We start from the raw sequence: 15,540 nt of genomic DNA on the forward strand, positions 1-15,540 counted from the left end.
AGTGCCTGCGCAAACTTGAGGCCGAGTGCAAAAAAAAAAAAGCTTTCCTGCAGTTCATTAAGCGAATACACATCTTTATATGAATGCTTCCAGAAAACACCAGCATGTATACTTAGCGCTAGGACTTAGAACGACCTTGATTTTGATTTCCATGGTGAGAGTTAAGCATGACACTCCCGCCTTAAGCGCGTTTCTATAAGTGTTCTAATTGCATCTTACTCACAGTTAAAACACACTCACTAACGCGAACTCACAGAGCTCACAAAGTTCTGATTTCAATTACTAAGGAAGAAAGATCAGGTGAGACGAAGGGGCTCAATTTTTAAATTCGGAGACATCGTGAGCACCAAGAACGATCTGCATCACTTTCGCATGTACATTGTTGAACAGGCATTTTTCGCTTATGTGTTCACTCTACCTTTGTTTGTTGTTGTAAAGAATACGGGAAGTAACGACAGGTAAAGCAGGTAGTGTAAGTTTAGAACCAATAGTGTCTTTATTAGAAATGAACAAATTTATTACGAAGGCCGAATATATTGTGATAGGCTCAACTTCCGTAATACCAAAATAAAATGAAAACGGTATTAAAAAAAAAGCTATATATCTCGCATTCCAGAATGATAACGCAGTCGAAAAGACTGCTTTCCTCGATGTTTCTGCCGCGAGAGCAGTAGCATACGCTGCATAGGCAGATGAACAAAAAAATATCAACAATGTGAAGTTCAACAAAGCCTCAGTATGTGCGCTGCTAGTTATGAATACAACAGAGACCTGATTGCTTGGCTGCGAGAAGCACACGTCTGCATATTTATGCGGATAAGTCTAACTGGCACGACCAATCCTACCAAAAAAAAAGTCAAAAAGAGCCTCCTTTGATACACGTTCCCCAGATCCATTATTCTCGCATGACGATACGCGAACACTTAACATTACCACACCATCGGATATGTCACGCATGGGATACGTGAGAGTATTTATACAGTACAGTTATTAAACGTGCTGCATTTCGAACGCCATCGAGACTTCAGTGCACAAGGGACACCATGCAGCAAACACCTTGATGCAATGCAGGAGCATTGTATAGCTTGTCAATACAGTTGGATAATGCCGGGCTACCGGAGAGCTGTACTGTAGGAGCAACGCTGGTAGCGGCATCTCACGCAGAGTTATACCAGAGAGCACGCACAGCTAGCACTGCGACGAGCTGCGGTATTTTTCTTACCTACTGGTGCAGAGCGGTAAACTATAGCCTCCTCGTAATTTTCCTTCGACGAAAGATTTCGCGCAATACGAAAATGTTTCAAAGGCATAGAAGTTGGACAAATCATTTCGAAATGTGGCTACCGCTTTGCTCACGCCATTCGTGGCTTCAGTGACCCAGTAATCTATAAACGTGACGAAGTTTGCGGATCAGATAAAACACTCTCATAACGCTGCGTCATCAAACTCACACTGGGGAGAAGGAGGCGCCGATGCTAGTCTGATGCATGGTGCGCCCGAGCTTCAAGAAGTGGTCCAGACCCGAGTCCTGCCAGTCGGATGGTCTGTTCTTCACGTAGAACGATTCGTAGAAGATGATGTTGCACTCTCCATCCTCCGGCAACAAACTCGTCTCCGTGAAGTGCACGCTCAGGGTGCAGAGAAGCGGGCCTCGGACAATTTTCGGCTTCTCTGCGTGAACACGAGCGTTTCTCACAGCGTTGGCGCTGATCTGTAAACACCTTGCAGCTTTCGAATTATCGAGTTTGCGAAGACGTGGACGGCCGGAGATGATCGTGACGATTTATTGGCATCCACGTTGAAACGAGGCGGTGAAAAAACAGTCACCCTGTCTGCTTGAGTTAACAGGTATGCAGGTCAGGCTTTTCCTACTAGCATTTTTGTTTGCACCTCGTTAATGTCTTTATATTCTCCTCAAAGCTTCGCTTGCCTTGTAATGCTATGTCTGCCTCGGATGTGGTCGTATCAATCTGTTCGCGGCTTTTCCCCCACGCCAATACTCTAAATGTGTGTTGCTTAACTCAACTGCTGGTAGGTTTATGATTCCGTCCACTTTAAATCCAAGCACTTTTGGAAAGTGTACGTTATTTACAGGTCTCACTGTGTCAATCCCTTCACATTCCATTCAGATGTGCTGAGTTATCTTCGTATTTTTGCTGCAGCACGCGCATGCCTAATCTAGCTGTGAATACTTGTTCCGGTATGTTCTTGTCTTTAGGCAACCAGCTGGAGCCTCAAATATCACGGCACTGCCCTTTGTGCTAACACGCAAATTTAGCATTCTAGTTTGTTTCTTCCCATTATTGTAAATCTCCATGGTCTTTTTCATATCCACCCTTTGCATCCAAATCGCTGTCACATCTCTCACTCTTGGTTGTCTGTTTACACTTTCAATCACCCTGTGCTTGGTTGCCAAAATTCTTCACTTGCTCCCCTATTGCCTGTCCACGCTTTTCCGGTACAGATACTTGTACACTTTAGCCGCCTATTTATTTTGATCCATGTTCTTGAGTCTTCAAAACTAGTTTTGCTCTGCACTCTTCCAAACTAATCTTGCTCTGCACTTCTCTTACTTCAATAGAGGCTCAAGCCACTTCAACCCGCACTGCCTCACTTGGGGTTTTGTCATGGCCATCGAAAGCCTATCGGCCTACTGATCATTGCTTGACTTCCAAACCCGGCAAGATATCCCTTTTTAAGCACAGAATGACTTTCGTGAGCGTTAGAGCTTGCACCATTGCTCCCCTCCAGATTCCACAGACCACCTAATACTTAACGTAACCCCAGACTGATCTGTGTTTCATTATTGCTGCATTGCACTTGCTCAATATTTTCAGTATATTTTGGCGGGAGCTTGGCCTAATTTTTTCCTGCTTTATATGCACACCGAGGTATTTATATTGCTTGAATATGGAAGTGACTTACTGCTGATTTGACACGAAGTAATTACTTGTCTCTGCGTTAAAGAACATAGTTCTCGATTTCTCTGTTCTCAATTTTAAGTCTATATTTACTGCTGCGTTGCCACACATATTCGCAAGTCTCTGTAAATTTCTTGAATTGTTTGCAAATAGAAGCACGTCGTCCACATACATAAGTCCTAGGACCTTCTGCTGCACTATTTGCCTAGCACGGACGTAGGATAAATATAATCCTAATTAACTGTTTTTAATGCTGTTGGCAGAGCTGATAGCGACATCTGGTGACGTTTTCCAACTACAGCGTGCACTTTACTGCAATTATAGTTATGTGTCTTCTCTCGTTAAAATATGCGCACATGAGTGTCGCAGGCGACTTGGCCGCTAGGGTTGACGTCCACGGTAACCGGTATTTCGTAGAGGTCAATGCGATTACTTGTCACCTAGTTGCGCCGAGTTCGACGAGAAAAGACGTCGAACGTTGTCCGCAAAATGATACCCGATTTGGCGGCTCAGGCACTGATAGACCGCACCGGTCGTTGGTGCTTAGTGGGTTTGGTGTTGCGCTGCTAAGCAGGAGGTAGCGGGATCAAGTACCCGCCACGGCGGGTGCATTTCGATGGCGGCGAAACGCAAAAAATATACGTGTACGCAGATTTAGGCACACGTTAAAGGAACCCAGGTGGTGAAAATTAATCCGTAGTCCTCTACTACGGCGTGGCTCACAATCAGCTAGTGGTTTCGGAATGTGAAACCCCATAATTTATCCTTTCATCCAATATACGGGGTTGGCGATGGGAGGGGATTGAAGTTAACATTGAAATTTCCACCTGTCCCCTCTTTTGTTACCCTGCCAACTGTACCTCGCCACGAAATGAGAACTAATGTACCTCCCTGCACGCCAGATGAAAATGGAGACTCCTTTACTTACACTATCCACCCCCTTCTGTCAAATTAAAATTGAGATGCCACCCTTGATACCTGTATACGTCAACAGGAGTGGCCACGTTCATGGCGCCACCTGTGCCCGGCAGAGTTCACGAGGAGCGAAGACTGAGATTCATTCTCGTAACCAACCATATTTTTTGAGCATCTTTTATAAAGCCTTGGTAGCGAAGGAACCACTAACATACATCTTTGTTCCCAGTTTTGTTGGGCAAGAACTACCATGCAGGACGAAAACGTTGTCGTCGGACAAATCGTCACAAGCTGCCAATATCAGGTGCGTTGTTTGCGTTTGAGTCTTGGTAATCTGGTCTTCCATGAAGATAATACCTTTAAGGACACGATAAAGATATGATATTTTATGCTGGTGTTACCGCGCCTCTGATAATGGGTATCGTATTCAGCGCGTTTGTTGGTAAAGGCCGCATATAGCAAGAATCAGTTATCATTCTTTTTCAATGGTCAGATGAACATTGTGCTCATTTTCTTGGTTAGCGTGTACTGCAAAAGCAAGCTGCGACTAGAAACGGTTCACTATTTTAATACTTCGCTTTGAAACAGCGAAGGGAAAACACTGGTACTGCTTCGGCCTATCGCCGTACCATATAGATACAACTTTTTCGCTCCCCAAAATATATTCATTTCCTACGAAGGTGGTCAATGAATTGTGTTGTCTCCCAAGCTTTTGACTACCTTTCGCTTACGCATCAGGTACGAGCACTCTGTTGATAGCAACAGTGCGAATGTCGAACGCCTTAAATGGACAATAAGAATAAAAAAATGATAGGACGTGTTAGTCAATCATCATCATCATCATCATCATCATCATCAGCCTGGTTAAGCCCACTGCAGGGGAAAGGCCTCTCCCATACTTCTCCAACTACCCCAGTCATGTACAAATTGTGGCCGGGTCGTCCCTGCAAATTTCTTAATTTCATCCGCCCACCTAACTTTCTGCCGCACCCTGCTACGCTTCCCTTCCCTTGGAATCCAGTCCGTAACCCTTAATGAGCATCGGTTATCTTCCGTCCTCATTACATGTCCTGCCCATGCCCATTTATTTTTCTTGATTTCGACTAAGATGTCATTAACTCGCGTTTGTTCCGTCACCCAATCTGCTCTTTTCTTATCCCTTAACGTTACACCCATCATTCTTTCCATCGCTCGTCGTGTCATCCTCAATTTAAGTAGAACCATTTTCGTAATCCTCCATGTTTCTGCCCTACGTCTCCTACAATAACAACGCAGGTTCTTATCCAGAGAAGATGTACGCTACGCCAGAAAATACACACCAAAGGCGAATTGCAACCACACTGCTACACTGATCCTTGAATCCTTGACGTTTGGGTTGCGGCGTTAAGTACAAAAACGAAACTTTGATCACCATTTTTTTTTGTATGGGTCGACTTATAACCGCAAGGTCAGCGTCACTAGAGTTCTTCAAGGATTCTTTATCAGCCTAAACTGATTTAGGCTTTCACTTGAGACATTGTTTAAACTAACAAAACATCAATTGGAGCTGGCACGCTTACAGTCAGCCGAATTTGGTTCACAAGAAACTAGATTGATAACTTACAAGATTTATGTCGGTAAGTGTCAAGACTGAATATTCTCAGAAACATTTCAAGACACGTTAAAAACCAGCATGCCGAGAAGTGTTGGTAACATCAAAAACGTCGCATTTAATAAGTCTGGAAAGAAAGCTTACAAAGCGAAGAGCTCCTCAGTTGTAGGACAAAATGTAAAAACAGAAAATTTCTGAGCATTGGTGGAAGCTCACCTTTATATCCGTACGTTTCTGTCGTTTCCGTCGCGTCCAATTCTGTTGTCTCCGTTGTCTCTGTTGTCTCTGTTGTCTCTGTGTCCTCAGCCTCTGGCGTCGTCGTTGAACTTATCTCTATGCCCTCAGTGTCTGGCACAACAGTGGAACTCACAATTGAACTTGCTGGTCGGACGCTTTTACCGGCTGTAAAAACAGTGGTCGTCGTATCTACGTCTGATCCGCCTATGCCATGTTCAGGTTCCGCAACCGTTGTTCGCTCCACGGTTTCTGAAGTGAGCAGAAAATGGCGCACTAGTTTTATCAAAAACAGGTCTAACTGATAGCTTCAGATCCCCCAATTGAAACGTTATATAGTTTCTGAAATTTCTTAAAACGCAGTGAGGAGGAAAGAAGGTAAAGCTTTGTGCAGCGGGCTGTTCACCAATGGGGGGGGGGGGGGGGCGCTCGATTTGCAAATTCATCCGTTCACACTGTAAATATTGTCAAGAGGCACCAAATCACACGAGGACAAGTGAGGAGCACGAAAAGCAGATTTCTCACCTCGAGATAGAAGGATAAAAGCGCCTACCAGGCACGCCAGGAAGACGATAGTTCCCAAGATGCATCCGATGATACAAACGAACTCGTCCTGTTGGTTTTGCCTGCGCATATAAAATTACGCTACCTAAGCCAGTCGGTTCCACCGGCAGTTTGTGGCCTTTTTTTTTTTGCTAATAATTGCACGCGGAATGTGTTCATCGCCACGTGGTATACGTAGGTTCAGATCAGGAGAACTAGGCAGAAGAGAAGAAAAGCGCAATGTATTGATGATTATTGTTCAAAGCAGCACAAACTGACCTCCCCTTTCAGCATTCCCCAATACCAAATTACCCGTGTGTGTACGTTAATTGCACAATGCATTTGTAAGGTAATGCCATCATTGACTGTTGAAAAGCGGAACCGTTCGTTTCTGTAATCATACTAATACTGACCCAAAAGCACTGGTATCGCGGCAAATATTACTGCGTTCCGGGGAACACATGGAGCTCGAAAATCGACAACTACGCGGTTTACCATCGCGCCGACGCCACGCATGTACTCACAATTTGGCCGTCTCCACTGTAAAGAACGAGAAACAAAGTGAGTTAAGACGCGCTACTCACAGCGATAAAAGCAAGAAGTGACCACGTGATCTTACGCTCGTCAATTGTCATCGAGGGCCGTCCTGTGAGGAAAAAACAATGATACTTTGGTCAGTACTTGTGTACCTGATGTATAAGTGGGTAAAATACCACACTTAGTAGGCAGCCCACCATGTATGTTCCCGTGGGTACACTACAGTAAAGCATCTGCGAGCACATGCCAAATTCCTTTCTTACGCCGTCCACTGAAGCAAGCGCCTGGTATGGGGAGATGACTTTGGGCATGCCCGTTGCTTTATGCTCTTGTGCCTTCCACTACACCCGTTCATTGGGAGCCTGCTGTCGGTATCGTGATGGTTGTAGAACATTTCGCTAGGAGAGTGGTGCCTGGTTCAGCGGGTGAGTGCAGTGCATAGCCACTATGCCGGCATCTTCCGGAATATTGTGCGACAAGTTGGGGGTAAATTGCTTTTGGAACATCATAAAACTCTCTGCAAACGTCACAATTTAAATTATATTATTGGGGTTTACCGTGCCAGAAACACAATCAAATTATGAAGCACCGCGTAGAGGGCAAGTGCGGAAATTTGGACCAGCTGTGGTTATTTAACGTGTACCTAAATCTAAGCACGCCGCTGTTTTCGCATTTCGCCCTGATCCAAATGCGGCCGCCGTGGCCGCGTTTCGATCCCACGACCTTATCTGCAAACGTATTGTTTCTTTACTCATATTGCATCATTGATACAAGTGATACAGGAAGGTTATTCGTTAAATATGCGGTATGAATAAACATTAACCCGCAAAATATAACGATAGCACATTGGTTACATTTACACTTGCTGGTAACTGTTCCACGGGAAATTATTTCCCTGTCTAAGATAACTCGTTTATTTTTTGTGAGAATTGCGGATCTCTCGTAAGAACTATAATATGCGAATAAAAAAAGGCCTGATTGTACTTACTGCTATATATTGACTCGGACGCCACCGAATCCTCGAGAAACCTTCTACCTAAAGGTGAAACGAATACGTGCTGTTAAAGCGTGTATGCCTCAGCACAACATCGTCCAAGGCATCCAAAAAGTGCGCTAGTGACCAGGATCCATAGCAACTTCACGTCGACACATCCTGGTTATCGCGAGTACGTACGGCCATCTTTTATTTAGGTCCCTTTTATCAATCGTCCACATATTTCACTCGTTTTTCGAACTACCATAAAAAAATGCGGTATTCAAGCATCCATGGCCATGGTGTCACATTTGCGAGGCCTACGCAAATGCACTTACATTAAAAAGCGTAGCGCTTTTACTGAAACTTGAAGCTATTTCCAAAAGCAGCCATTATTCTAGGTTAGCGGTAAGTATTTAGGTCAGTTATGACAATAATCGCCCTTTATTTTTAGTAGTTTGAAAAATCCAACCCACTGAAGTAGACCAGTGGCTATGGCATCGCTCAGCTGAATTCGAGGCTGCCAAGGCGATGGCGGCAGCGTCCGGTGAATTTCGACGACGTCAAATCCAGAAAAAAATATTAGCATTGTTTATTTACAGCACATTTGGAGGACGTTTCACAAGATGAGGTCTACATGCAATAATTCTAAGAAGGGAGAAAGAACTTTCCTTTGGAGGGGAGATCAGTAAAAACGCAAGATGAACTAGTGAGAAAATACGAGAGGCCGACGCCATTCTTATGGTTAACCAGAATGTACGCGGTTTCACGCGGCTTGCTATGAGTTCAAAACGGTATGCGTTTTCTATTGTAGTCCAATTACAGGTGCAACGGAAGGGAAATAGAGTAGTTGGTTGCGGTTGTTTAGGTGATGCGATTTGATTAGAAAACTTTACAGCATGGCGCAGTGTTCTTAATAAGCAATCTAAAGGGAAGCAGTAAATCGCTTTAGGCTAATAAAGTGATCTTTTAGTACCCCCTTGTAGGTAATTTTCAAGTCACGTAATACATGAAAAATATGAAGGTAAAGATTTCGTCCTTTAGATTTCGCGCCAACATGCCATCGCCGGTGCGGTAGCTTGAAGTGATCGATTTCGAACTAGCACTTTGTGTACGCCACGCCGTGCCTCAGTAGAACTTCTTGGTACTAGCTAAGCTCACTCTCTGACCATTTTAGAAAACAATGTTGTCCACCTTTGCCGATAGAAACTTCACTACCGGCCCGAGTAGACAACGCCGAAATCTGTGACGTCCCGGGGGTTGTTGTGAGAACTTCCAAGGTGGCGACACCACGCGTCTTCTTTGAGCCTTTTCTAGTTTACAAAAGGTCTTCTCAAGGTAATGAGGTATTTTCGGTACTCTATAAGGGTAACTTCGTAAAGGGCTCAAGATTTCTTTTTCGCAATTGTCCCTTAACACGACACACAGCCGTAATCTGATAGCCATATACCTATTAGGCCTAGGATCATAGTGCAGAACATGTCAACGGCACTGCGAGTGGTAGACAAGGTATTATCTTCGCTTCGCAATAATTATGCCCGTGGTTTCCTCATGTGCGTAGTTGGGGCCGCGCAATGTTTAGCATTACCAAATTTTACCGCCGTTGCAGCTCAATTCATAGAAAGATCGTCCCGAACAGGGAGCACCGGAAGACATGTCGTTGTCGCTTCGAAATCGAAACCAGCTCGCTTTCAAACAACCCTTGTGCCTGCTGGTGCTAGTACCACCGACCGTTCCAAGTGACTTACGCGCTTGCTGGGCTTCGAGGGGAGAAGCCATGTTTGGAGAGATCACCGAGGCGGTTGTCATTCTTCTTCCTTTGCTGCTACACTTAATTATGGCACGATCTCGGCCACGAGACGTACCCGCCTGTGGTGATTACCCACTGCAGGTTGCATTGGCCACAATGCTGGCAATGTCATGCAGTTCTTTAGTGTTTTGTGCAAGAATATCCAACCAAATTTAAAGTTAGAATAATAAAGTATATGCGTGCAAACCTATTAGTGCATGGTCAAAAATATTGTAGACATTTCAGAAAACATATACCGTATATATTTGGCAGGAAATGTTTTAAAATGGTTCATTAAAGTGTGAAGTTAAATAGGCGAAAGTCAGTTTGAAATTTTAACAAGGTAATCGTTTTTATTTTTGGTCCTGAATAAGTGACGGTTATTGTCGCTCGAAAATTAACATCTCGTTAGTCATCTTCTTTTTTTTTCCTCGAAATCTTGATGATTCTGATTACAACAATGATGCCATCTGGGTAATTTCCTAACTTCCACTTGGCTAACTAGTGGGTGAACATGGCACTTGTTGGTTGCACAAGCTTACATAAGTTCCATTTATAAATGAATGAAAACGAATCAGGCCACTTATTGCAAACTGTATGAGGTAGATCACGTACAACATTAATCCATTTATTATTCATAGTCGTGAGGTCGATAAACCTTTTTCATTGTAGGAGGGTGGAATCTCGAAAGTTATCCAGTGAGTGCAGAATAAACATATAGTTGAAAGCCCCGATGTTTTTCTAGTGAGTCTATAAAAAAAATCACTGCTCCTCCAATCTGTGAAGAAGGTTGACCAGCGGAGCTGTGTATATGGGCCCCTTTATGGCGAATTGCATTTCCGCCGCCGGTCGACCCGGCATTTTGCTATCTTTGGGACCGGCCCGCGTATGGGGAGTTTTGTCTCTACACACGGAAATGATCCTGGGGGAACTAGCCCTTAACAGCTTCGCTGTAAATCGTCCCAGTTTCACCCGAAAGCTGAAGCATTGATTGCGATAGCAAATTCAGGGAACGGATAGTAGTTTTATCGGCCCTATAAACTTTTAAACATTCGCTTAATTACTAGATTAGAAATCATGGTGTCAGCGCACACAGGCAAACATGAACACACCGCACTCGATGATCTTTGACACTCGCTGTCAAAGCTCTTGCTTGAGGAAGTGCGGCAGTAGCAGTGAGCGAAGTGACCGTCGTACTGTCTATCACTTAAACGCAAACTGACCGGCGCCAACGCAGCACACGCAAAGCTACGAGCCGTCGGTGCGCCTAGACTGTGCCTCCAAAGCTGATCGCTTACAAAATAGTGACCGCGCCACCACGCGCGGCCAGTTTCTGCTAAAGCACTACAGTACCCCCCCCCCCCCTTCCTTCCCCTATCCCGCTGCCATGAGCCCGTTTGAAGACAGCGCGCTTCCTCCGCGCTTCCTCCCCTGCTGAGGCCAGATTGAGTCTTTGGACTTTATACGTAACATCATGGTGACGGCGACGGTGACGACAAAGGTGCGCCTGGGGTCACTATTTATTCGCTGCCCCAATAAATCGGGAGCAGAAGTACACCCGTTCGGTCTCTCCTTTTTTTTTGGGGGGGGGGGGACCAACGGGTCAAGCAGGTATAATCTGCCTTGGCCGAGCAGCAGTGGCGTAGAGGTCAAGCATACTTCCAAGCATACTGCTGAATACGGACAGCAACTTTTTCTTTCTGGTGCAGGCGTGAGTTTTAGTTGCTGGGCGATAGCGCTTCAACCATGTCTGTACGAGATGTAGCTCTGCGAAACAAACTGCTTCTCGGCTTTGACATGGCAAATTATCCGCAAATTTCCGTATGATGGCGTGGCGTAGTAGAAATCAGTTGCTTTAAGTATAAGTTTAAGTATAAGTTTTAAGTATAAGTTTTAAGTATAAGTCTTTGTTCTTACGAGACACGACAAATCCTTTCTTACGATCAGTTATTCAAGTCCGATTGAGCAATGTCTTACCTAACTTTGTTGTCTCGATGAGGGAGGGTGGGTGTTCCGCAACGAGTAAATTTTTACGTGAGGTGGTCGTAGCATTTAGATTTTTAAACCACCACTTTTCCATAGAATGTTTGGCTGCAGTCAGTCGTAAGCGGATAAGCTCGGATTTAATAGATATTATGTTCCCAGAACCATTATATCGATTAATGTACCGTGAAGGCCAAGGGAAAGCTGTCCTAAAACGTGTGAAACGAATGATTGTACCAGGAGGAGTGAAAACATTCTTTTTTAAACTACATACTAATACCTTGCCTGTAAAAACATGGCTAGAAGAAGGAGGGGACTATTTACCATGGGGGACTAACTGTTTGATTTGCAAGAAACCAGAAACTATAGAACACGTTTTTCTGGACTGTTGGAGTGCGGTCTTCTTTTGGGATATTATGCAAAGAACTATTAAAAAAGAATTGCCGTTAACAGCGCATGGTATCCGTTACCTATCCACAGTGCAAGACAGTATACCTTATGACATGTTCTTTCTTCTCGGCCTTCACAGTATCTGGAGAAACCGCATGGCTGTAAGGAATTGTGATATAAATGTGAGAACAGTAAACTCGTATTTTGCTGAGAATATCAGTAAACTGCGGGAAGTTTTTCAGAAGTTAGCGTATGACGATGATCTGTTGTCATTGATGGATGCCCTTGCCAAAATGAAAGTTTTGTAGTCTCAACCGCAAGCTTCAAGCGCAGCGGTGGGAAAGTGAATATTGTCAGATGGTGGGAGCAGTATGTATTGATGTATTTATTGATTGTCTGGAAATAAAGAAAAAAAAAAGATGGCGTGGCGTAGTGGTAAAGTGACGGGCTTGGGATCTGTAGGTCGGACGTTCGAATCCCTGTCAGAGTAATTTTATTTTTTACGTTTTTTTTTCTTTTTTTATTGCACTAAAGCGCTCTTCCTTGCTTTCTGTATTCACAAAAATATATACGGTGTCCAGGCACCGCATATTTAACGCGCTAGAGCTGTTTTTCGCACGAGTAGCCAGTGCCTCCCAGTACGCCGCGCCTTCCCAGCGCCCCAGCGTCCAGCGCGCTGCACTGGGCCCATAATCCGGCGCACTGGGTCCCAGTGACGCTGGTTTTTGCAATACGGTTGGAACACTTCCTATGGTTCGAACGTTTGCCACCTCATTACTCTACTCCTAATTTTTTCCACATTAGTGCCCTCCATGAGCAAAAATCGTTGAAGATGTTTTCCGATTTGCATAGCAAATTTTTCACTATAGCTGAAATTTATCTGGAACGAGATTAAAATTGTTTAGTTATAAAGATCACCTTCGAGCACATTTCATTTCTCTTGGCGCCCACTAAGAAAAATTCTAGCAGGGCGCCACTTTTTATCGTCTTAGCACTTTCGTTACCCTGTTGGAAATGACGTTTCCCTATCAATTTAAGCGACAGGTCACACACAAAATTCTATGCCTAATCCAGACTGCCCCTTTTGTGCTAGCATTACAATTAGCATTTTTGTTGCTTTTAGTGGAAGCAAAAAGCTACATAATGAGCAATGTCTACACTTTTGCAGCACTTAATCTGAGGGTTAGCTGAAAGATGTGAATGGTGGGAAGGCATTGAACGAAACCAAAATACTGTATTTGGATCTGTAAGGAAGGTTTCTTTTCCCATGTAAAAGTGACGATGCACCAGATAAAACTGACCTTCAACATAACCGTTAATATTTGAGGTTTATTATCTGAATCAATTAACCTTTCGACGTTAAAGAAGCAGTGTTGTTAGTGGCCACTCATTCATTTCATTTCATGGGGGACAGGCGCAACTAAAACTCAGAAACAAAAGCCGTTTTTTCCAATGAAGTTAAACATAGGCTGACGACAACCAATAAAAACGCGAATACTACTCACACAAAACTCTTCTCGAATTTTATCGTTGAAACAGACAGGTACATCTAAATAATTTACTAGGCGGAAATGGTGTAATAATGAACGTGAACATTAATGCTCAAGAGGAAGAGGTGCTGGGCCAGCAAACGGGCGCTTGCATGAGCACTAATTACAGCCAAGCGGTATATGGCTAGCCGATTTGTCCATCTGTCCGTCTGTCGCCTGTACGATGGAAACTCCTCCGGCGCAACCGCATGCGCATGCGCTGAAAGAACATCAAGAAATAAGGGCACGCGATTGGCTGCGCCACTAGTGACGTCCTTGCTCTCCGTCGCGCCCAAGCGCCGGCGCAGCAGTTTCTCTCCGGCTCCGGTAGGCCACGCGTCATACGTACCCCTGAGGAGCAGGCAGCTTTGAATGAGCAATGCCGCGAGCAGAACTAGGAACGGCCTCGTCTACGTTGTGCCGATGCTGCAGCCCATGCACAAGAACTGACCCGTGCAGCAGAGCGCCAGCAACAACTGCTTACCGCGGATCCTTCAGCCTACCGAGTCGTCGTTTATTCAACTCTCGAGATTGACCTAGTGATAAACAACAGGGCCGCACGTTTCAGCTTCGCTCGTTAAGCATCTGTACGGAGTGGTCGGGTGGTGATTTTTTTATTAACTAATTGGTGTCATTTTTGAGTCACGTACTACCCGGTGCGTGGCCTATCCCCCACAGCCGGTTTGTGCCATTAATTGAGGCTTCTTCATCGTCATCATCACCGTGGTAGGATCAAGAAGTGCCTTCTTTGCGAACATGGTTACTCGCCCTCGTGGGTACTGCGAAAATTTGACAGAAGACGAAGAAAATCGCCCAACAGATTTTTTGTTCTTTCGAGCCGCAAGTCTCATCCACTTGAAATCATGAGTAAGTCAGCTCTAAGACACTCTCAGTACTGTATACGCTTGCTGTTAGCGTGTTTGCATTAAGCTGTAAAGATCGAGGTCGAGTCGACTTGAGGGATAACTGCGTTTCGCTTCGGATTTCGGACAACTGCCATGTTTTGAGGCAACAACTGCCTCTCGTTCAGACAGCACCACCCGGCAGCGCGCGTAACGGTTAGATATTGCTCCAACAGCCCGCGATCGTGCCCGTTGTATCACTCCTGGCTTCGAAGAGCTGATCCAACCGTTATACACGAATATATGAACGACACCAGTAGGTCGGGATAAGTCAATGCATGCACCGTGCGGTCAGCTACGCTAACCCCAACACGCGCTCACCACGACCGGCTAGCGCTTTCGGTCTGCGTGACATGACGAATTGTTCAGGTTGATCTAAACATCATGACTGATGTAAGCTCCAGTTGGTCGGGATGAGTGAGCTTCGAGTCGGGCTGAGCCAACACGATTACATGGAGGGGTAAGCTTATAATCTAGTGGAGTCATTGTTGACACCTCGTGTTCGACGTTCGCAGCAAGGACGGGAGAAGTGAACGTATTCTTCGGGACTTTTATTGTCACGCAATGTGTTGCTTTGCGCAGGCAACCGTCTTTTACCAGGTTATCACTGTTTTCAAGTTGTCACTCACCGCAATAGGTGCCTATGCCATCCAAAAGTTCTTAAATGTTGCCGCAAGGTAAACAGCGAAGAACAATGACTTTTTTCGGCTAGTTATCCTTGCCGTTGCTAGTTGCCTTGCTAGTTGGCCGGGTGATGTAAATTAGCGCTACAAATAAGACAACGCACACAGTAAGAGAAGACAGACAAGTGCTGCTCGTAACTGCTTAACAATGGGAAGGGGTTCACGCACATATCACATTTAGGTAATTTAGCAACTGAGCAGTAGCGTTTAAATTTGGACCAAGTTGAAGGAAAATATTAGTCATAAAAGACAAAAGACAAGAAGAGTCTTGTCTTGTGGTACTGCTTTTTTTTCTTCAATTAGGAATTGGGTGAGTGAATAAACATTTGGGGTAGTGTTTAAGCTTGTCTTCTCGTCCTGTGCACGTTGTATTTCTGTAGCGGTAATTTAACTTATCCGCTTTAGCAAAGAGCTCGTCTAATACAAGATATCGCACGTGATTCGAATTCTGTAGCACTACATTCTGGAGAGTGCGGACATGAGCAGCAACAATCACTGTTGAATGTACGGTGTCACGTTTATGGATAGCGCACAAACTAAGGTTGATTCT

General features: G+C 44.7%; 2 protein-coding genes across 9 annotated transcripts in view; one reads left to right on the forward strand and one right to left on the reverse strand.

Annotated features, from left to right (window-relative positions):
• LOC135913004 (uncharacterized) overlaps nt 1–15,540 on the forward strand; it is a 156,088-nt gene that overhangs the window by 116,385 nt on the left and 24,163 nt on the right. Inside the window, exon 1 of one of the 7 annotated variants that reach the window (XM_065445632.2) lies at nt 3,288–4,140. The exons of 5 other annotated variants lie outside the window; for them this stretch is intronic. Coding sequence is in view for 1 of the 2 variants with exons in the window: in XM_065445630.2 (XP_065301702.1) it covers nt 14,269–14,272 (4 nt within the window). In the remaining variant the exon portion in view is untranslated. Of the gene's footprint in view, nt 1–3,287; nt 4,141–14,177; nt 14,273–15,540 lie in introns of those variants that run through there. One more of the 7 variants, XM_065445630.2, reaches the window with a different exon arrangement.
• Nucleotides 1–15,540, reverse strand: part of LOC135913007 (uncharacterized) — a 44,862-nt gene that overhangs the window by 21,870 nt on the left and 7,452 nt on the right. Inside the window, exons 1-7 of one of the 2 annotated variants that reach the window (XM_065445638.2) lie at nt 9,463–9,579; nt 7,730–7,777; nt 6,824–6,850; nt 6,729–6,744; nt 6,187–6,287; nt 5,644–5,913; nt 1,452–1,671 (exon numbers count right to left, since the gene is read on the reverse strand). In XM_065445638.2, coding sequence (XP_065301710.1) covers nt 1,452–1,671; nt 5,644–5,913; nt 6,187–6,287; nt 6,729–6,744; nt 6,824–6,850; nt 7,730–7,777; nt 9,463–9,523 — 743 coding nt within the window. In that variant the 5' untranslated portion in view covers nt 9,524–9,579. Of the gene's footprint in view, nt 1–1,451; nt 1,672–5,643; nt 5,914–6,186; nt 6,288–6,728; nt 6,745–6,823; nt 6,851–7,729; nt 7,778–9,462; nt 9,580–15,540 lie in introns of those variants that run through there. The other variant, XM_070524392.1, reaches the window with a different exon arrangement.

This window comes from Dermacentor albipictus, chromosome 8 (assembly GCF_038994185.2).
Source record: "Dermacentor albipictus isolate Rhodes 1998 colony chromosome 8, USDA_Dalb.pri_finalv2, whole genome shotgun sequence".
NCBI lineage: Eukaryota > Metazoa > Arthropoda > Arachnida > Ixodida > Ixodidae > Dermacentor > Dermacentor albipictus.